Raw genomic sequence first — 23,482 nt, 5'->3', positions numbered from 1 at the left:
CCCCGGGAGATGCACAGGGGTACATCATCAAAGTTTGAAAGGTGCCACTCCAGAGCAAAAACAAAAAAAGTGCATCTTCACATTTACAGTCAAATTCATGTCTGATGTGCTGATTTCATGCCAAATCCCATCTTCACATCACCTGCAGCAGAATGATACTGAGGGATGCTCTTGGGAGATGACCAAGGTGGATCCTCCCCTCTAAACATCCAGTCCAATGGAATGATGAAAGAGGAGGAAACACCGATGCTCCGTGAATGCCTCGTGTGACCTGGAAGGTACATGGCAGGATGGTTTTATTTTGTTTCTTTTCTGAAATTCTGACTTGCCTGAGATTATTGAGCGGTAATATGGAGGAAAGCGGAAATAATGAAATTATTACCTCATCTAAAAATCAAAGATCTCTTCCCCGCTTTTTTCATAAGGGGGTTGTCCACAGAATCACAGGGGACAAGAACACAGCAAGTACTTCACATTGGGATTCAGATGAGAGTCTGCCTGGTCCCTGCCTGGGACCAATCAGAGCTCTGCTTGCTGTCATTTGTGTGACCTTGATAAATAAGTCAACATCTGGGCCTCAGCTTCCTTACCTTTAAAATGGAAATAAAAGATTACCGCTTTCAAAGGCTGCTTATGAGAACGAAATGATACCTGTAAAGCCTGGCATATGGTGAGCACGCCACATGAGTGACCCCTGATAATCACGCAAACCCTGTGTCTTGGTGGAACCTGAAACCACTGTGAGTCCACAGTGATTTCCTCTGGTGACTGACTTGGATATAACAAATCCACATAAAGGATGAATATTCAAGGGGTACCTGGGTGGCTCAGTGGGTTAACGGCTCAGGTCGTGGTCCCAGGGTCCTGGGATCGAGTCCCACTCTCTGCTCAGCCTGGAGCCTGCTTCCTCCTCTCTCTCTCTCTGCCTGCCTCTCTGCCTACTTGTGATCTCTGTCAAATAAATAAAATCTTTAAAAAAATGAATATTCAAAAAAAGAAAAGAAGGCTTGAGAAAAGTTTCACTACAAAAACCATGGTAATGTTGAACATTAGCAAAGGTGTCCGCCATCTTTCACTTCAAATTCCAACCCAGGCTGACTCTGACTGAGAGCCCAGAGCTTGATCAGCCATGAAGAAAGAAACACTACTGGCCAGGAAGGAGGGGCTCGTCTTAGTCACCAGCCCTCCGCCTCACAGCTGTCCCTGTGAGCTCACGGGCCAGATGTCTGTCTACCAGGCAAAGTAACTTTTAAAGAGAGAGAAAAAGAAGCAGTCATTCTGCACTCTCTCTTTTTAAACTACAGCACACGTTGTCATTCCTCCCAGGAGGGTTGGCCGAAGGACAGATCTGATGATTTCTTTTGCCAGACTTTATTTCAAAATAAAACACAAAAACATACCGTGCTTACTATCCCACTTTTGTTATTTTTTTTAAATCACTTAAAATTAATACTGCTCTTTTTGAGAAACCAATTTCCACCTCTTTTTCCTAATTAGACCTGTAAAAATATAAGAATAAACATTCAAGTGGACAAACCATATTGAAAATACCCTCGAAGCCTTGGAAATTAAAATGAAGACAATTCAATCACAGCACTTGAATAAAGTGGGTTTTGTTTCTCCTCCCAAGTGACTGATGGAACATACGGTAAGTTTAAAATATCCGAGTATTTCTGGAGTTTGGAGGAAGATAATACGTTTGTATATAGCCTTCAAAAAAATAGTGTGTTTTGTAGCCATGCATTTCAGATTAACAGTATGATACTTCACCAGCTGTATATTCTGGGAGCACACCTCCTCAGAAGAGGCATCTTTCTAATTGGGTGTAATCCAATAAATTAAAGAACGGTCAGGATATAATATGGAACTCTCTACTCACGCCATGTGCGTGTGGGCAGTTCACAGGACACTGTGAAACTTCTGTCTGATTGTCTCTCACTTTGCCTTACCTGTCAGAAGGCAGAGGCCCTGGGGACACCAGGAAAATTCAAATATATTCTCTATTCCCCACCCCCCACCCCTTTTCACTTCCCCTTCTCCATTCAACACACATCAGCCACCTCCTAATGCGAAGCTAAGGTTCACCTCAGAGGACTTACCGGTCAGTTTTCTTGATCAGGATGGCCCTGAAGATGTGCTCGAGTGGTGTCTTCTCCCGCTCGTGGGTCGGCTGCACGAAGGGGTGCAGGGCCACTAGCGAGAAGCCCTGCTGGTACAGCTCCAGGAGCTGGGCGGGCAGGTCGTGCAAGGAGGCCAGCCTCACCGCTGAAGACCTCGGGAGCTCAGCTGGGGGCGCAGAGAGGAGAGGCTTATTAGGGACGTAACGAAAGGGCTCGCCCTCCCCCAAGTCCCTCTCCCCTTGCCCTTGCAGACCTCCAGGTCACCTCTTACTAAGAATGGGTTTACTCCTGTCTTAACTATTGTCGTCAAAGAGAACTTAAAAAAAACAGATTATTTTCCAACTCATCCAAAGGCGTTGCTAATTGGATATTTTAAATCTAGAGTCAATCTTCTCCGAGACCGCACTGGAAAAGTCATTTCCACCCCCTTAAAATAAAAAAAGAAAAGGAGGAGGAGGAGGAGGAAAAATGACAACGGCATGCAAATATAAAATTCCCAGGTGGCAAAAAACAGCATTGACAACGTCAGAAGACAAACTGAACATATTTTCTGTGACACTTAAGAAAAAGAGATAACTTCCTTAATTTGCAAAGAAATCACTGGAAGAGAGAGAGAGAAGGAGGAAAGAGGAAGGGAAGGAATGGAAGGGGAAGAGGAAGTGGAAGGGAAGGAGAAGCTGAAAGGAAGGGAAGAGAATGGAAAGCAAGGAAGAGAGAGAAAGCCAAAATACACGAAGACGCAATGGCCTAAAAAAACACAAAAAGCTAACTAATATCCGAAAAAACACTCACATTAACTCCACGTTGGAAGCACACAAAACACATTTCTCACCTACTGAATTATTTTAAGATTTGGATTTAAAATCTTTTTTGAGAAGGAGGGACAAGAATCAAAAATGCAAAGGTGTAAGCAAATACCCAAATTAAAATATACATCCCAACCCTATTCCCCTTTAGACTTTTTTCCCTAGGGGAAATCAGTATTATCTGCTTTTTGTACACATGTTAACCACTGCTGAATTCATATACAAGTAAAAATGTCTACATATCTCCCTCTCTTTTTATACAAATGGTAGCATAGCGGCGCCTGGGTGGCTCAGTTGGTTGGGTGATTGCCTTTGGCTCAGGTCATGATCCTGGAGTCCCAGGACAGAGTTCCACATCAGACTCCCATCTCCACGGGGAGTCTGCTTCTCCCTTTGATCTTCTCCCCTCTCATGCTCTCTCTTACAAACAAATAAATGAAACCTTTAAAAAAATGGTAGCACAGTGTTACACATCTGGCTTTTTGCTAATTTTTATCAATTGACAATATACTTTTCTTAGAAACCGTTCAATAGCAGTGCGCAGAGCTTTTTCTCATTCTTCTGACAGACGCAGTCTTCCACCACATGATGGACCATAGTTTATTCAAACTCTTGCTTTTGTAAGTAATGCTCATGGAAAATATCACTCCTAGCTAATTTCACACGGGTGCACATGCAATACATCATACCTAGGAATTCCATACCTAGGAATTTGCTGGGCCAAACAAACAAAAAACACACTGTAATTTTTTCAGATATGGTCCAATTTCTTCTACAGAGTAGCAAGGATTTAACTCCCATCAGTGATGTGTACAGGTCTTCCTTTTTCCATGTCCTGGCTAATCTCATAGTGAAAAAATGATCCCTGTAGGGGTGATTTATATTTCTCTTACTAGGTAACTTCTACTTTTTCTTACTGAACATTTCATGTTTAAACACCATCTGTGTCACCTTTTCTATTAACTGTTCATAATCTTTGCCTAGTTTTCTATTGGGTTAATGGTCCTTTCTTCTATTGGTTTGTAGAAATTCTTTATACATTAGGAAATTTAGTTTTTATTTGTCATACTAACTGTAATATCTTCCCCCAATTTATTGTTTTTTGACTTTGCCTAAGGTGGGTTTTGTCATGAAGAATTTCTTTTTATATGAAGCTGAACTTCTCAATCTTGTTTTCAATGACTTCTGAGTGTTGTGTCATAGCAGAGAGATCTAGGATTATAAAACAATTCTGTGATTACATGTGTCATTTTTTGGATATGAGTCTTTGATCCAATTTGGAATCTACGCAATATGAATTCAACATTCTACCCCTTTCCTCATTACTTTGAGATGCCACCTTTATCATATTATATTCCTGAATATATTTAAGTTTATGACTGTGATCCGCTAATCTGTATTAATAATTTTAATGTTATGTTTTAATATCCGGTCAGGTTATTTCCTGAAACTTCCTATCTTCCTGTTTAGTATCTAAATCTTCCTGTCTATTCTTATTTTTTTTCCAAATGGTCTTTAAAACCAGTTCATCAAAACCTCCATCCAAAAAATAATTTTATTGATACTATTGAATCATGTCATATTATAGCTTAACTGACGGAGAATAGCTATTTTCATCATACCACAAGTTCCTGTCCAAGTAGAAGGTATAATTTTTGTTTATTTCAGATTTCTTTGGAGTCCCTCAGGCACATATTAAAGTTTTCTTCACATAGATATTGTACATTTATCAATTTTATTCCTATTTATTTTTACTATTGGAATAACATATTTTGTTTTCTTTTTACTTCTATGATACCCATTGTGGGCAAGAATGTTGGGGAAACAGGCATGCTCTTCACGGCCAATGGGGTGAGCTTCTCTGGAAGGCAATATGGTGTTTGCCTTCATATCTAAAGTACACACACCATTGTCCAATGACCCTACCAGTGGTAGGGTCCAGCCTATTGCTGGACTCATAGATGTTTTTCAAGATATATGGACAAAGATACTCACTACAGGGTTGTTCATACAGCAAAACCTTGGAACCAAATTGTTCTTCACTGGAGGGCTAGCTGGCTGAACACTGGGATACCCCAGTGATGAATTCTATGGGCCATTTAACAAGATTAAGATAAATCTGTTATGTGCTGATGGAAATGCATCCAATATAAATTACTAAGTTAAAAGGCAAGGTGTCTAACAATGTTTATGATAGTCTTGTGTACGAATAATTAGAAAGATAGATAAGAATAAAGAATAAATTTTTTTCTGAAAGAAATCACAAAAACATGACTATTAGAGAGGGATGGAGAATAGAGAGCAGGATGGAAAGGTGGTTTTTATTTTGTACTTCCAGTACTATTACCATCCATAGGGGTCACTGAGTGAGGGTTTATGAGATATTTTGTTTCTTATTTATATGCAAAAACATTATTTTAAAGTGTTTTGTGTATTTTTTAAAATAATGTGTTATTTTAAAGCACAAACTAGAGGCACCTGGGTGACTCAGTCAGTTAAGCATCAGACTCTTGATTTCGGCTCATGTCATGATCTCAGGGTCCTGAGATTAAGCCCTGCATGGGGCCAGCTCAGTAGAGTCAGCTTGCCCCTCTCCCTCCGTTCCGCCCTGTGCTGGCACCTTGCGCATGCATGCACTCTCTTTATCAAATTAATTAATTAATTAGTTAAATCTTAAAAATAAATAGGGGCATCTGGGTGGCTCGGCTGGTTAAGCATCTGCCTTTGACTCAGGTATTGATCCCACAGTCCTGGAATGGAGTCCCACAGAGGGCTCCTGGCTCAGCGGGGAGCCTGTTCTTCCTCCCTCTGCTTGTACTCTCTTTCTCTCTGATTAATTCTTTAAAAAAATAAAACACAAACTTAAAAAAAAAATCTAGGACTACTTAAGAATACTACTTAACATCAGCTACTATAGCTCTCATTTCCATATATCATGCAAGAAATTTACAGGAAAAAAGAAATCTATAGCAACAGTCTCCAGAATCCTGGGGAAATCTCCATCAATAACAGTGACAAATAGCAGACTGGCCAGGAAAGCAGGAAAGTATGCAGTCCTTCCCCATGAAGGGTACATTCTGGATATGCTGCTAGACAAAGAATATCTAAAGACAAGTCTGGTAAAGAATGCTCAGCCCCTCCAAATTCCCATGCACAGAAACCCTCTAAGTTCCCCCTTATACCCAGGCAAGGGGACCCCTATCCTGGACCCCTTGCTTTAGAGCAGGGGTCAGCCGATTATGCTCTTTGGTTCACCACCACCAGCAGCATGGAGGAATTCATTAGAAATGGGGACTCTGGGACCCAACTCAGACCTGCAGAATCATAATCTCAGTGATCCACATCTTCACAAGCCCTCCAGGAGACCCTGAGGCTGAGAACTCCTCTCCAGAAGGTTCCTTTGGCCCTTGTCCAGACACTCTCCTCTCCTCTCCTCTCCTCGGGCAAGGAAACCAGAGACCTAAGGACATGCATCCACCCATCACCCACAGCCCAACCTCACACAATCAAGCCTGGAATTCCCTGCCCTGATAGTCCCAGGCCCACTGTGGGGGCCTGCACAGTCTTCTTCCCTAGTTTACAACAAGGCAGGACTATGCCCCCACTGAGCACCCCCAGACCCCACGCAGGATGGAGACTAGGGTGCGACACCCTGTGGGGAGACACTGCCCCAGGAGCAGAAATGAAGGAGCACCAAAACTTCAGCAAGATAAATAAGAGTGTAATGCAATATGTTAAAAAGGGAAAATTCACCCAAAGTCCATCATGATCAAAATATCAAAACTTTTAATAAAGATGGGATCAGTCTTACTGATTTTTCCTTTCTCCTTAAGCTCCAATATAGCTTAATACAGCAGGTTACTAATCTCATCTTTTTTTAAGATTTTATTTATTCATTTGACAGAGAGAGAAAGAACATAAGCAGGGGGCAGGCAGGGGTAGAGGGAGAGAAAGAAGCAAACTCCCCACTAACAGGAAGCCCAATGTGGGACTCGATCCCAGGACCCTGGGACCATGATCTGAGCCAAAGGCCGATGCTTTATGACTGAGCCACCCAGGCGCCCCGTGACCTCGTCCTTTTAAAAAATGTTGCTTCATCTGCCTCACCCTAGTGCTGCCTCTGGCCCAATATCTCTTGCACTCTCGTGCCTGGGCCCTACAACTGACAGGAGCCGGTCAGCATGTGGGTTGTGCCAAGGGAACAGGGGCAGGTTTAGATCACAAAGTGGCTGAACCGAATGAGAGTCCCTGTGTATGGCATCGATGCTGGCTGTTTCATTCGCAAAACTGAACAGACTTTTGGTAGGTGGGTGAGCCCTTTTTGGAAGGTAATTTCACAATGTCAATCAAACCTAAAAATACTAGGCAGCCCTCCACTTTGATGAAAGTGTGTATGAGTCAACCAATATGAGACCACCCACTCAGCCAGTCTCCACAGTGCAGTGTTTTGTAAATGTTTCAAGTATCTCAAAACTCTTACCGCTATAATAAAATAAGCCTTTCCTGTGATGCTGATCATTTATAGATTTGTTCCCCCTTATGCATCGTGCTGTAATAAAAAAGTAAAAGCAGTCGGTGCTTTGAGAAGATCTGGGATTTTAGTTATACTCCTCACTGGTGTTAACCCTGGGCACGTGAAAACCCAGTTTCCTTATTTAAAATGGTCCTACTAACATCATACAGCAACTCTAAGAGTCATATGGGACGTTGCACGTGGAATCGACAAAGCTCCAAAAGATCATGGTCAGTGGTGGTTGCAGTGGTTGATGGGGACACCGGTCAGCCGGGGCTGGTGATGACACCATGGTTCTGGGCTACTAAATCGTTCCCTGTTTCCACCCACTCCCCCTACGCTCCAGGCTTACAGATCAGTGTCCCTAAAACAGGAGTCAATCAACCACTTTCTAGTTAAATGCTCCCTGAATAAAACATCATACCTTTAAAATTTTTATCTCAAAATCTCAAGATGTATCTCTTGTCAAAACTCAGCAATTTTATGGCTTTAATTTTTGGTATGCATGCTGGCAAAGTAAGTTTTAGCTTCATGGTTAAAAAACAAACAAAAATGAATCTCAACAATCTCGTTGCAATAAAAAAAAAAAAGCTCTTGTTGTAAATATGATTAAGGACCTTAATTTCTTGTTTCTGTTTGAACCTTCACCTTCAGAAAAACCCTAGTTCTTATAAACTGACCAATTCTCCAGTATTATTCCTGGAAAAATAAAGGAAGGAGTGACTTATCTGTTCGGATGGACATACCAATTGTAGCCTCTTGCTCTAAATCTCACCCCACCCACCAGAATAACCTCTCTACTATTTTTGTTTTGTAAGATTTGCCTGACTTCGTTTACGAATTATGTAACCTTGGGCGAGTCATGTAACTCCCACCCCATCTCTTGGGTCCATTGTTTATAAAATGAAGCCCCTGGATCAGCAATTCTGAAGGGAGCTTCCAGCCTTAAAATGCAATGATTTCATTATTCAATTTGAAGAGTAACACCCAGTTTCTAACTAAAAAAAAAAAAAAAAAAAGATATCAGATAATATAATAAATGCCTTACAAAGCAAACTCAAAGAGTTCCCCTAAACTAGAGGCAAAATGGGAATAAGGACAAACCACAGGTGTGGGTGGGTGGAAAGATGGAGAGAGAAGGAGGTACGAAAACAGTTTATTGGGGCGCCTGGGTGGCTCAGTGGGTTAAGCCGCTGCCTTCGGCTCGGGTCATGATCTCAGGGTCCTGGGATTGAGTCCGCATCGGGCTCTCTGCTCGGCGGGGAGCCTGCTTCCTCCTCTCTCTCTCTCTGCCTGCCTCTCTGCCTACTTGTGATCTCTGTCTGTCAAATAAATAAATAAAATCTTTTAAAAAAAAAAGTTAAAAAAAAAAAAACAGTTTATTGCCAGGAGGGTAGAATAAAAATCACTGTTGTGAGGGTCCCAGTCTTCTGCCCAGTGCAGGCACTAGGAAAGGATGTTGTCTGCTCTGACTGTCCCTGGGAGTGTGGGGAGCTTTCCAGGGGCATTCTAGGGAAGAGATGCCTGCACAGTCGTGGGAGAGGAAAGGGGTATTTTAAGAAGCATCCCTAGGGACTACGGATTCCTCTCTTCCCAGTGGAGAGCTACAAGGACAGCAGTGTGAGTTATCTGAAGTTCCTCTGACTTCCTGGGGTTTTATCAGGAGTCCTCTCCAGGACTGAACTACAGAAGCCACCTCATCTCATTAAAATTCTTAAATAGGAAACTTCATATTCTGAAGACAAGGGACACTGATGATGCTGTCTTGGCCAATGTTATTCCAATCTGAGGCAATGCCACTGTTAGGGCCCAGTGTCTGTCTGAAGATCACGCTTTCCAGTCCATCAAGTTCCCAAGTCTTTATCGACAGGGATCAGTCTTCAAGCCCAGGGACCAGGCTGGATCCCTGTGCTCCCACTCAGGGAGCTGTATCTTCACCGATACACGGATTTGGACCTACTGCTCTGCAAAGCCCAGTTCTCCAGCCGGCCTCTCCTAGCAGCCTGGGCAGGAACTGGTTCTTATCTCATGACCTGGTAGAGGTTCTGGGGCAGAGCACAAGGCCAGGAACTGGGGCCTGCCAGGAGCCGGATGGATAAAGCAAATGAGAGACAGAGCTATGAGAAGAATAATGACTACCAAAGCCCCATCTCACCAAGGGGGAGGCATTGTGTCCTTCCAGCCTGGTTACTGTCAATGGGAACATAGGCCCAATGGTGCCAGAACTTCTAATTCTTACCTTAAAGAACTCCATAGTTTTGGTCCTCATAGAAACTCTGCTAATCTTTAGATTTGGTAAGTAATTCCCATTTGATTTTCAAGTCCATATGTCCCAAAGCCAAGACTTGGTAGGTTGCAGAGTCTGGATGGGGCATTTGATAAATGTAGGGGGATGGATGCTTCCCTACTCCTTCCTGTCCTCGATCTTCACACTGTCAAGGCATGGTGTGAACCTCGGTTATGTACTGAAGAGCTTGTGATTCCATTCATTCCCAGATTATCACAATTCATGCCAGCCTTCAAGGCTACACCTGTACGCATTCGACACAGCCCCCTATTTCCAAATCTCTCCTCTATGCTGATGTAGAGATGAACAGAAAGTTTAAAGCCATATAACTACAGTGTGAATCCCTTGGAAATATTTTTTTCCTCATTCAATTACCAGTAACAGGCTTTTGATTTCTAAAAAATCAAAATATAGAAAGTACTGCTGGAAAGGTATTTGGGGTGGCATGAGAGTCCAGAGATCTTTTGGAATAAGCGTTTTGTTTTCCTTTCAGAAAATAACTTCATATAAATAAATAAACCATTATTCCAGGGGTTTAAAAAAAAAAAAAAAAAGGAATGCAAACAGGGGGAAAGAAACCTCAGCCACAAAACCACACATTTCTTAACACTCCTGGGATGAAGTAGATTTTGTTTTTGCTATGACTATGTTTTGTTTAGCAAAAACATTCTGTGCCCCACTTACTCCCTGGAAACGAAGCCTTTCAGACATCCTCAGAAGACCCAAAGTGACGGCTTTGCTCCCTTCAAACTTTCTTGCTGGGAGAGCGCCAGGTGTCCAGACAAGAAGGAAACCAGTGGTGTTCGGCACCCGCACACTTCTTTCCATCCTACAGCAGGCAACGGCAGGGTGAACGGCAACAGCTTCTGTGATTTGGCTCAGCCATCATGTGTGACTTTAACCTAATTATTCAAAGTCCGACTCTGCTTTTCTAATTACATCTGCTAATGGATCTGTCAATACCAGGGAGTGAAACCTGAGAGAAGGACACCATCCCCCTCGGGTAATTTCCCTCGCAGGTAAAGCTGATAATGCCACTGTTCAACCAAATCTCTCTTTCTCTCTCTCTTTTTAAAGTTCCTTGAAGGCCGCTATTTCTATAACACTAGTCTGCCTGGGCTCTGCAGTAGCTTCAATTTAGCAAAATGCTCAAATCAATCATTTTTCAATGTGCAGTTTTTACTGTATAGGTAAGGAATAAGAATTCCATTTTTTAAATAGTGTTTGCAGCCCAATGTCTTCTGTCTGTGTCATTTCTAAAGCTGCAGAATAAGTTAAAACTCTCATTTTGAGACTTTCCGAATTCAGATTTCTGTCACCATCTTATGAAATAAATTCATGCTGTTTTTGTTGTTGTTGTTTTAAAAGATCTTATTTATTTATTTGACAGACAGAGATCCCAAGTAGGCAGAGAGGCAGGCAGAGAGAGAGAGGAGGAAGCAGGCTCCCTACTGAGCAGAGAGCCCGACGCAGGGCTCGATCCCAGGACCCTGGGATCATGACCTGAGCCGAAGGCAGAGGCTTTAACCCACTGAGCCACCCAGGCGGCCCATCAAATACATTCATGTTTTTAAAACTTAAAAAAAAATAATAATATAAAGCCTATCCAGGTCCAGGAGACCACACCATTAAAACACTACTTATTCTTTTTTATTTTTTTAATTGAAGTGAAATCCACACATCAATCATTTAAAGTGAACAATTCAGTGGCATTTAGTACATTTGTAATGTCATACAACCATCACCTCTCTGTATTTCTAAGACATTTTCCTCAGCCCAAAAGGAAACCCCATTTCTGTTAAGCAAGTTCTCCCCATTTTTCTCTCCCTGTGGCCTTTGGCAACCACCAATCAGGTTTCATAAAACACAGTTCTCAACACCATACCTAAGTCGTCGATAACTCAAGGGGGAAATCTCAGGAAGACTGAAAACTCTACTTTAAGCTTAATATAAAATCTAGGATTCTACAGGTCAATCACACAGTAACTGGTAAAGCAACAGATGCCTCATCACATGAGTTCTTCAGATGCAGGCCACAAGACTACAAATGACTATGAAGCATCAGACTATCAGAGGCTGTGACAACAGGTGTGTGCACGTGTGTGTGCATGTGCGTGTGTGTACAGCAAAGGGCGGAGGGAGAGGGGGAGTCAAGTTGTTATTGGTTTGCTTGTCATTTCAAAGGCTCACCCGCAGTCACTGAATTACACACACACAATACCACATCCCAAAAAATTCAGTGTCTAGAAGTTGGAAGGAGAGTGCTGAATAATTCCCATTGATTGTACCCATTATTCAAACCCAAAAGATGGCATTACTGCTCATCTCACTGGTCCACTTTGTCAGAGAAGACCCAGGCGAAGATTCATCAAGAAAGCTCTTCCAGCGACACAGGCCTCACGCTGCTTGGATTTCACGGTGGGGTATTCAAATATTAAAAGCAACGGGCTAGAAACTGAACTCAGAGTATTAATAAAATATTTCACGTACTTAAAAATATTTTTTCTAGTGAAGAGAAGATGCAAAGGATCACCAAGTCTTCAGAATTTCTATTCAAAGTGGGCCACACCAAACCTAAGGAGAGCTTAGTGCGAGTCAGAAGGGAAGCTCATTGTCCGTATTTTATGCCATTTTCCTAATTGAGCATGATATCATCATGAGAGCTGACACTCCATGTAGTTCTCTTTGATTCTGAGAGTACAATAAACTGATTGCATCCCAGACCAGCCACTAATGAATATGTACAAACAGTATGGAAATGAAACTGCTTAGAATGTAAATGGGACCCTATATGGATTTCTAGGATAAAGTCTGAAGACTTTGTATAAAAGTAATCAGTACTGGAAAAAATAATGTCACTGTGGCCAAGTTCTCAGAGAAGGCATGTCAAAAAATAATGCACCTTTACAAGGAGCTGTGGAGAATCAACTAAGAAGCATGACTGCCCTGATACATTCTTATTCAGGTATGCTGAAAGCGAAGAAGCTAAAGGAACCAAAGGAGTGCCTAAAATGGGCAGTATACGAGCCAGCAAACACATCCTGACCCTGGAGACCACGTGGTCCCCTATTCCCACACATGTTCTCCCCACCGCCCACGTGGGCCAACCCCATTAGAGCCAGCCAGGGAGTCAGCCCTTTCAGAACAAGAAGAAACATGGCGCATTTTTCAAGTCTGAAGCAGCCAAGCGGCATTTTCATTCCTTCCTACATGCACACAATGAAATCCATCAATGGTGGAATGGCCATGACTCCGCCATGGCTCATCCCTACTACAGACTATTTAAGTAGCAATTTTAAACATGAGTTGGATACATACCTCTGACCTGGAGGAAAAACCAAATGGGGATAAGAGAACAAAAGCAAAGGAAGAATGTAAAACTGTCACCTTGCAGAGATGCCAAATAGTGACAAGACAAAAGACCATGGTTATAGATAAGAGGTGACTGGGAATCCTAACCCCAAACAACATAAAATGGAAAAAAATGTTTTTTTTCCCAAACGGATGGTGCCCCAAAGTCATGAACACACTTTAGTCTGGCATTAACTCAGGCCACAAGAGAAAACTTTGGTTTCTTTTTACCTTGACTTATTATCACAAAGCTCTCAAGTCTACAATAGAGTTTCACACTGGTATATCAATAAAGTCTTGGCTTAGGAGAATTCTTTTAAATTTGTGAACACAGTAATATAAAAATATATGAAATAATAAAATAATGCACTACAGAAACTGCTGGAAAGCACAAAAATTCACCATGTGCAAGAATAGTTTCAAGATCTTATGACAAGAATAAATTCCACCATCTGGGAGCTTAGCACATCTCCTGCCCACAAAGGAAATCCACTTGTTTGTTCAAAGGCACTCTGCTCAGACACAACAGCAAGTTCACCCTGGCGGACTCTCCTTTTCCTCGCCCTAGTGGAGACATACCATCTAGTCCATGACACAGTCACAAAAACATTCATAAGGCTTACAAAAAGTTCCATATCTTGGAAATGCAGTTTAATAAATAACACTCTTAACTACATGACATTGCAAAAGATGCAACAAAACTGAGTCAAATGAGAACTCAGGCCAGACAGTTCCCTTACTCTAAAAAAGGCTTCCACACCTGCATTTTCAGCTTTGCATGAACAATTACTGCGTTCATGCACTAACTCCCAATTTGGTGCATGGAAATAGAAAATCATACACACAAGTTGAGCAGCCCCGGGCTCCGCTAACCAATTTGCATGCAAAATTGTCATCAGCACTCTGGTTTATTTTTTGCCCGTGGAAGAGATGGGGATCTCTGATGCCTGAGGAGGCCAATTTTAAGAGGTATTTTGATTCCCACTATAAAAATGGAGTCCCAAATAGTGTCTAGGGTCTCTGCAGGCCTGTGTGTCCCTCTCAGCTGCCTTCTCATGGATTCCAACAGAGGAGGAGAAAAGCTGGAGAGTGAAATTAGGTAGAAGGGTTAGGTGAAAACAAATGGCCAAGGGAGGTTCTCCAGAATAACAGAGAAGGAATGGGGGAGGGAGCGGAATTTTTTATTTACATCCAGAAAAATGTCATCTATCTGCAACAGTTGGCACAAAAAGGGAAAGACAGATTTTAACCAGGCAGGAGAAAGGATTTTCCTGACTTGTCAGTGTGAATTTATGGAAAAGGACCACCAGGAAGTGTGGCCTTTGAGACTGCCAAAGAGGGTGTGAGAGGCATCTATGAGTTTATATAAGGCATCTTCAGGTTTTTGTTAACATTTCTTCCCCTCCCCCGCCTTGTTTCTTTCCTCCTTTCACGCGTCACTCCTGAGCACTCAAGATGTGGTTAGTGTGAAGGGAGATGTGCTTTCAGTGTAAACCACACGCAACTTCAAAGACTTCATATGGAAAAAAAAGAATGTAAAATATCTTGATAAAAATTTGTTATTGATTACATGTTGAAATGACATTTGGAATATACTGAGTTAAATAAGCTGTATTAAAATGAATTTACTTATTAATTACTAATGAATTTACCTATTTTAATTTTTTATTTAAAATTCTTATTAGAACACCTTAAATCAACCCATGGCTCACCTTATATTTCTATTGGGCAGATCCATTCTAGAATCTTTTTTTTAAACTAGACTCCTTTTATTTTAGCCCCAAACATGTAATCACTTCTCTGCCTTTATTAAGGTGTCGGTTTAATTCCTTACTAAACATCCTTTAACTACAGTTATGAATAAGGTCACTTCTTTTCCCAAAATAAAGCTGTAACACCAAGGAATGGGGAAAAGCTGCAAAAATAACAGTGTGGGATCAGATGGGTAATGTTGTGTCATGTATATTAAATCTCTCTCTTTTTTTAAAGATTTTATTTATTATTTATTTGACAGATAGAGATCACAAGTAGGCAGAGAGGCAGGCAGAGAGAGAGAAAGGAGGAAGCAGGCCCCCCGCTGAGCGGAGAGCCCAATGTGGGGCTCGATCCCAGGACCCTGGGATCATGACCGGAGCCAAAGGCAGAGGCTTTAACCCACTGAACCACCCAGGCACCCCTATTAAATCTCTTTTTACTAGCTGTCGCCAGTTCAAATTGGTGGAAGAAAGCAAAACCTCGTGCTGCCTTCACGTTTGATATTTTAGTCCCTGAGACCCTTGAATACCCGCTCTTCAAGAATCTCTAGTAACACAGTCACACTGGCTTCTAAAGTGTTTACCTCTCTGGAGCAAGTGGGTTCTCACCATTTTTCTGTCGCTACTCCAGCAGCAGGTCAAACACCCTCCTGAGTCACACCTCTCCCCCCATGTCCCAAGCTGGGGGATGGGGGAGAGCTCTCAAGCTGGGAATCACTGCTCTGGTAAATCTGGAAATGAGTGCCAGGGGCTCCCAGCTGGCCAGCATCCTGGCTGAGATAATTCATATCAGAAATATTAAAAGATAGTGAACCCTCCCACCTGTTTTGCTGAGTGCCTGGAAGTGCTTTGTACTGGATTTTCTAGATGATTCACGTTATATCTGAAAGATACAAATTTTCCCTCAAGCCCTTAATAAACTCATGTGTGAGGTCTTCATGGCTGGACTTAACAGGGCTGTTTCCCTTCCTGGGTTTCCTTACCTGGTTTCTTTGGGGATAGGATGGGTGGCTTCATGACATTAGAAATCCTCACATCGTGTAAGAAGTGAGTATTATTATTACTTTTTTTTACAACTGCAGTATAGTTTGTCTTATTTCTAAATGGTGCAGATCCTACTAGGTAAACAGAGAACAGAAATCTGGCATTGAATTATAGGGTAGAAAGCTGGTGATGTATCAAATCTGGCTAAGGCAGAGAGACGGACCCTGTGCTGGTCAAGCTCCCACTGTGGAGCTAGACCACTTGGGTTTACTTCCTCTTTTATTATTATTTTTTAAAATTGAAATAGAGTTGGCACACAATGTTACATTAGTTTCAGGTGTACAACATAGTGATTCGACAACTCTTCTCTGTTATGCTGTGCTCACTGCCAGCAGAGCTGTCATCTGTCACCATGCAATGCTATTAATACCACTGACTACATTCCCTGTGCTGTACCTTTCATCCCTGTGACTTGCTCATTCCATACCTGGAAGCCTGGATCTCCCTCTGCACCTCACCCATGTTGCCCATCCCCCCACCAAATTATCTGGGTTTAAATCTCACTGCCACCCCTTCCTAGCTGTAGGACTTCAGGTGAGTTATAAACCCTAATGGGCCTCGATTGTGTCTGTGTTGGATAAAAGTAGTATCCATCACATTAGGCTGGCATGAGGAGTGAGATAATGCACATAACACACTAGAACTGGACCCGGGACCTGGAGCTCTTTTGTTTATGGGAGCTGCTAAAATCATTATCGTCCATATTATTATTATTAATAACCCTAAGCATCTCCGCACTTGTTACCAAGCATGACAGGTCTCGGTGTCTGTAAATGGATCCTATGTCTGAAACCACTGAGCTGTACATCAATATTCTTTAGTTTTCACCCAGGACTATGATTTCTCAGCCTAAACACAGGCCTGCAATTTTTTCTGCAATGCTCTTTTAAATGCTGGTCTGAACTTCTATTGATTTCTGAGCATGAACCCCCAATGGTCTAGAGAAACAGGACTCAGAAGAAAAACGAGGAAAGCACCAGATTTGCACCAGACGCTACCACAGACTTCCATATCACAGAATGGGCATGAGGAGGAATGGGGGGGGGGGGGCGCGGCTGCAATGGGACTGGAGAAGCCCAGAGTGCCAGTTCCAGAAAATGGCACCATCTGTATGAGTAACCAGGAACCAGCAGGAGAAGGACAGCAGAAGGCCCTACTGAGGCACATGAACCATGGCCCAAAAGGAATAAAAGAATAAAGGAGCTGATTGAGAAAAGAGGTGGAACTATGGCAAGAGACCCAGTCAGAGCCTTGAACACAAAGGGTGCCCAGAAAAGGAAGACGACAAAGGGATGGTAAAGAGGAAGGCATCTGGCAGGAGACGGGACAGAAATATGTCACCCCTGTTCTGATCACTCTCCGTGTCTGTTTTGAATCCATCCCAGATTTGTGAAGTTAAATGTGCAAAAAAAAAAAATATTTCTTGAAGGAGGCATAAACCTAGAGGTCACTGCAGTCTCTTCCCTTTGTTTCCACATCTATGCATCCTAAATTCCTCTCCTAACAACCACCACCAAGGACTCCATCCTAAATTCTACCGCCACCCCCCACTCCCGGCCCCCGCCCCTGCCTGCTCTGCCTACAGCTCCACTTGGAAGCACTGCAGGTGTAACTTTAAAAATGAAAGAGTGAGGGGGTGCCTGGGTGGCTCAATCCCTTGAGCGCCTGTCTTTTGCTCAGGTTGTGATCCCAGAGTCCTGGGATTGAGTCCCGCATCAGGCTCCTTGCTCTGCGGGGAGCCTGCTTCTCCCTCTCACTCTGCCACTCCCCCTGCTTGTGCTCTCTGTCAAATAAATATTATAAATAAATAAATAAATAAATAAATAAATAAATAAAATGGGAAAAAAAGCCTTAAAATTCTGTCCTCAGCTCCCGCCGAGAAAGGGGAGGCTGCAGGAACAGTGTCTGCCTCCCCACCCTGGCCGCAAGCGCGTGGCAGCCTCAGGGGCGAGGGCGTGGGGGGCGACAGCTGGGTGTGAAGGAACGCACCTGGAAGCAAGCTGCAGATGGGTCAACTGCCTCCTGACCGCTGTACTGCCTGTTCCTCCCCAACTCCTTAGTCTTTGAGAGATTAGATACTGCTTTTGAATTGCTTTTCTGAAAATCATGGTTTCAAAATGCTTTATAGCTGAAAAAGTCCTTAGAGATGATGATAAGAGAAGTGTCCTTAGAAATAACAGCAATGGGGGCCCCTGGGTGGCTCAGTGGGTTAAAGCCTCTGCCTTTGGGCTCAGCTCATAATCTCAGGGTCCTGGGATCGGGCCCCGCATCGGGCTCTCTGCTCGGCGGGGAGCCTGCTTCCCCCTCTCTGTCTGCTTGCCTGTCTGCTTGTGATCTTTCTCTCTCTCTCTGTCAAATAAATTAATAAAATCTAAAAAAAAAAAAGAAAGAAAGAAATAACAGCAATGATGACAATGATAGCCAGTATCCACTAGACATATGCCATACACAAGACATTGTTTTAGGTGCTTTACAGGCATCCTCATTTAATACTCCAACCACCTCTCTATGACCTCCATTTTACGGATAAGGAAACTGGATCAGAGAGGTTGAGTACATTCCTCAGGTTGCAGGACTGGTAACTCATGAACCCAAGCCTCAAATTCAATCACTCAGAACCTATGCCCTTAACTATGAACTCTTTCTAACTACCTAATCCAGCCCACTCATTTTCATGGATTGTAAAGTGATGTCCACAGGGATGAAACAATTAGCTATGAACATATAGCTAGCCGCAGAATCAGGACTATAAAAGACCCCTAGACTCACGATCCAGTGCTCTTTTTGCCATCCCACAAAACTATAACAAATGCAGCAGGACCACAGCATAAGTCTCCTTGTTTCTGCACAACTGTGTGCCTCATGGGTGTTCCTTTTTAGGCTCCGTGGTTTGCTCAAGCACCATCAGTAATCAGCTGCTGGATCAGTGCTATCCTTGAAAGGTTGATCACAGGCAGGTAGACAAAGTCTTTCTCAAAAATGCCATGTTTATTTCTTCAGTAAATTTGGTAGTGTATTCTTGACTGGAAAAAGAAGTACAGCATGAATGCGAGTCACACATTACAATGGGAAAAGCAGAAAACTAAGGATCACTGCATCGCGACTATAGACAACCATCCGGAACCAGACGTGCTTCGTTTCAGGGTAGGACACAAGAAAATAAACAAAGCAAATGCTTAACAGCAAATCCAATTTTCAAACTGAAATTTTAACAGTGATCTTCAAAGACATCGATAAAGTGGGAGCTGTTGTAGTTCAGCTGGGCAAACGCAAATAACAGGTACCAACTTACTCCATGTCGCTGGTCTGCTGGCCCACAGCGCAGAGGTGGGAGGCAGAGGACAAGTCACAGCCAGATTAACAGGATATCGTGGCGGACCTCTGTGGCCAGTATGAACAACATGTGGAGTGCACTTCCCCTGGGGGAAGTGACAAAGTTTCCCCCTTCACCTGTGCTCTCCTAATGGTAATCATTTTTAATGCTCTTCTAAAATCCCACGTTCAGACATCTTCACAGGCACGTGATTTAATAGCAATTGCCAAATTGCCCTACAACTGTCTTACGGATCTGTGGAGTGAGACCGTGTATTTCCCCACAGTACTAATCCAGAAGGTGAAAAGTGATACTGTTGCTTTATTCTGAATTTCTGTAATTACTCATGAGTTGGGAATATTTTTATATATAATACATACATATATAATTGGATATTTCCTACTCTTCAGCAAAGATTCCCTGCTACCCATTTTTTCATAGCACAACTTATCATTTTCTTAGCAATCTGTAGTACAGTCTTCTATAAGATGGGTATTAGTCCTTAATCTGTTATGTATATTGCAATTTCGTTTTTCTTTCACTATCGTAGTGGCACCTTGTCTGCGGGGGATATGGTCTGAGACCCTCCATGGATGTGTGAAACCACATGTAGTGGTTTCACACGTACTATGTTTTCTCCTCTACATACACACCTACAATGAAGTTTAATGTATAAGTCAGCCACAGTAAGAGATGAACAACGGTAAGAATAGAATAGAACAATTATAACAACATGCTCTAGTAAAAGTTACATGAATGGGGTCTCTTTCTCTCTCAAAATATCTTATCATACTGTACCCACTCTCTTTCTTCCTGTGGTGATGAGAGATGAGAGAAGGCCTTCACGATGAGATGAAGCAAGATGTGTGATGCAGGTACCGTGATGTAAGGTCAAGTTACCACTGACCTTCTGATGAGAATTCAGAAGGCAGGTCATCTGCTTCTGGACTGCAGCTGACCACGGGCAAGCAGAACCCCGGGAAGTGAAACCACGGATGTGGGAGGACTCATGTAAAAGTTCTCAAGTTGTACGTGGTCCACACTTCCAAAACTTTTCAGGCGTCTGAGCTAAATGGCGTATTTAGAAAGCTTTTACATTGACATTGATCTTTATATTGCAAACTCCCTTGGGAAAAAAAAAATTAAAAATAGAAAAAAAATGACCAAGAAAGAAAGAAAGCAAGCTCCCTCTATGGTTAAAAAAGATGTCACTGACCCCTAAGATAAATGCTTTGAACTAGGTTTCGGACTATGACGGCCGGTCGTGTCTTAGCCTCTTGAACAGTCCTGGTAAGCCAGTTGTGTATATGTGCTGAGGTACAGCAACAGAGTGTCTGAGCAGGGTCGACAGCCCCAGAAGAGAATGAACTAAATATCCAGGACCGCCCCTCCTCCTCTGAAGCTACTGAGATATCCTATTCCCCCCCACCATTCTATTCAAATTTAGACTGTAGATTCCTTGCGTTCAGGCCCAATATATTGTTTCTTGGCAATTCAGTTAACACACTGTTGGGACTTTAGAGCTGGAGGGGACCCTCATTTTAAAAGATGGAGAGCTGAGTCTTCTCCCATCCCGGACCCACATTTTTGGGCACTGCTGGGGAGAATCACAACACAGAGGCCTGGTCTCCAGCATCAGCAGGGCCAGCACTGCCCACAACTCCGTGCCTCCCTCTCCTAACTAGTCCAGGAGGAATTCCAAGCCTGAACGACATCTCATCCATTCCATGACTTCACCACCATTTCCTTCCAGACAATTCCATGTACCCAACTCTCCTAAGCCTCTATCTCCTGAGCTCCAGACCCACACTGCAGCTGGTTCAGAAAAAATCTCCCTCTGCACATCCCACAGGCAGTCAGAACCCAACACACTCAGAGCAAAACCCCATCTTCCCAACACTTGCCCTGCCTCCTGCATCTCATCATGGTCCATAGCATCACATCCAAGAGCAGCACAAACCAGGACCCTGGGAAACAATGAGCACCTCCCTCTCCCTCTCATTCTTCTCTATACCCAACTGGCTGCTACATCTTGTTGAATCCATTGGACCTGACTTTCTAAGCCTTTCCATAGCCATAGCCATGCTCTCAGCCTCAGGCAGTCTCCTGTGGCTTCTTAATCACCATGCCTACCTCCAAGCTACATGCTCCTACACCAGCAGCCCAGCGGTCTGGCTACAACACAAGGCTAGCCCACTAACCCCTGCCAAAATCCCAGGACCCCTCATCTGCCCAGTGTTTCCCACAGGCGATGGTACTGCTTCTTAGGAAACATTCTGGAGATTCAAGGGGACACTATTAGTTACTACAATGACTGGGAGGTCACTACAGCAGGTGAAGGCCAGGTAAGTGACATGTCTACAAGGCACAAGGCAACCCCACAAAGAATTGTCTTGATCCCTATACAATGTTAAAAAAATCCCACTGGCCATGCTTTGTAGGTAAAAAGCCTATCATTATCAGAGTCTAGAATTTAAAATTGCTTTAAATATAAACTAAAATAATATTGCAGGAAGGTACTTATGTAAATCGAGAAATCAATAGCCAGAAAACTTTTTCCCCACACTGTCACTAAGGACATCTGCATCAGTCACCTGGGAGGCGGGAAGAGCAGGCCCTCTTAGAATGTCTATTCCCCAGGCTACATCTCAGATCTATAGCTCAGATCTGCTGGGCAACAAACAGGGCTGTTTACTACTTTTGCTCACTCAAGTCTGAGGTGGATTTCAGGAGAGGCTGTTGGGAGCCATGTTCTGGAAAAGCCTGTTAGGCCCAGGTTGAGCCCACCAGGGAAGAGTTCAAAGTTGCTTAGTAATGCCTGCATGAGGGCAGGAATGGGGGGATACAGGATCCCGACCTCACCTTCCTCCTCTCCTGCCATTCCCCATCTGCTTAGAAAATCCCTCCTCATCCTCCATAACTCTTTCTAAGTAGAGGCTTCCCCAGCCTGCCCAAAGGCCTCTCTCCATATCTCAAGGCACCATCTAGCACTTTTTTGCTAATGTAACAGTTTACTAGTGTGTCTCTTTCGGGCAAGCAGGGACTTTGTCTTGCTCCCTTTCTTCTCCTCACAACTAGCCTCCTCTTTGCCTAGCTGATTACCAGACTTCAGTAACTACTTTGCAAATGTATAAATGATTTTAAAAAAAAAAAAAAAAAAAGACAGCAAATACACACCCTGTTGCTGGGAAGGATAAGACAGCAAACCAGTCTCCTCCTCTACACAGTGTAGCCTCCCAGCACAATCCCTGGCTCCTCTGAAGAAGATGAGGACTGGTGGCCAGCAAGGCCTCCCCGCTCCAGCCCCAGCCTCCGTCTGGGGGCCCGGACAGGACCTCGAGGCCCTCGAGGCTTCCTCGCTCACGTACTTGGGCACCGGGGACCACCGAACAGCTGCAGAAACAGCCACACACACGCATCCCCATTTGTCTAGGTGGTGTTCGTTTGGGCGAGGAACTTGCTCTGTGGTGATTTTCTTTCACTATCACTTGGAGGACTGATGTTATTTTTAGGGGCTGGGGGACGCCAAAGAGGCTTATCTGGCAAAGGAACACGATTTGTTCACCTGAGCTTTGCGTGTGTATGTGAAAATCCTCATGCTCCTCTCCGCAATTCTCAAATCCATTAAGAGGCTCCATAAAGAGGTTGGGGGCAGGAAAACAAAAACCCCCAGGATGACAAGCGTGCAAATTAGCCCTGCAACCAGGCGAAGAACTGGTGTTGACAGACAGAAAGCAAGGAAGCTGGTCCTGGGTAAGGATTAGGGAAATGCTGAATAAGAGAACATTCTGCACAAAAGTTTTATTAGGAGAAGATATTAACACCAGTCATTTATGGTCCCCAAAGCCCACTATATTACAGTATATTATCATTGGGGGAGGAGGCATCCACTGTGTTCAAAGGACCAGAAGCACTGAAAATTCAGGACCCAGGGATGTACGTTCCTCTGAGCTCCCTCCTCGGGCTCTCAGATAATCAACTAATAGAGACAAAATAATCTAATCACGAAGTAATAAATGCACATGGCAAAAACACAACGGATATACTACTCAACAGAATTATACATCAGCTGTTCTGTCAAGATGATAATGAAACATCAGACAATCTGTGAGAATCACATGCCAAGGAGAAGTACAAATTGGGCTCTTCCATTCCTCATGGAAATTAGAAGATTCTAAACTAATCAATTAGCTCCACATCCCCCACTACCTCCACCCCAGCTCTGCATTACTATTGCTCTTCATGAAATTTCCTGGGAATGCATTTACTAGTCCGTGATCGCAGATATCAAATG

The 23,482-nt window shown here is 43.2% G+C and overlaps 1 protein-coding gene across 3 annotated transcripts in view; it reads right to left on the bottom strand.

Annotated features, from left to right (window-relative positions):
- The window catches only part of RFTN1 (raftlin, lipid raft linker 1), a 200,368-nt gene that overhangs the window by 120,838 nt on the left and 56,048 nt on the right, over positions 1 to 23,482 (bottom strand). For all 3 annotated transcript variants that reach the window (XM_032332324.1, XM_032332306.1, XM_032332317.1), the window contains one exon: positions 2,100 to 2,286. In XM_032332324.1, the coding sequence (XP_032188215.1) occupies positions 2,100 to 2,286 (187 nt within the window). The remainder of the gene's footprint in view (positions 1 to 2,099; positions 2,287 to 23,482) is intronic.

The sequence above is a fragment of the Mustela erminea genome, chromosome 1 (genome assembly GCF_009829155.1).
Source record: "Mustela erminea isolate mMusErm1 chromosome 1, mMusErm1.Pri, whole genome shotgun sequence".
Classification (NCBI taxonomy): domain Eukaryota; kingdom Metazoa; phylum Chordata; class Mammalia; order Carnivora; family Mustelidae; genus Mustela; species Mustela erminea.
The sequence above is the reverse complement of the archived record's forward strand: the minus strand, read 5'-3'. Positions and strand labels throughout refer to the sequence as shown.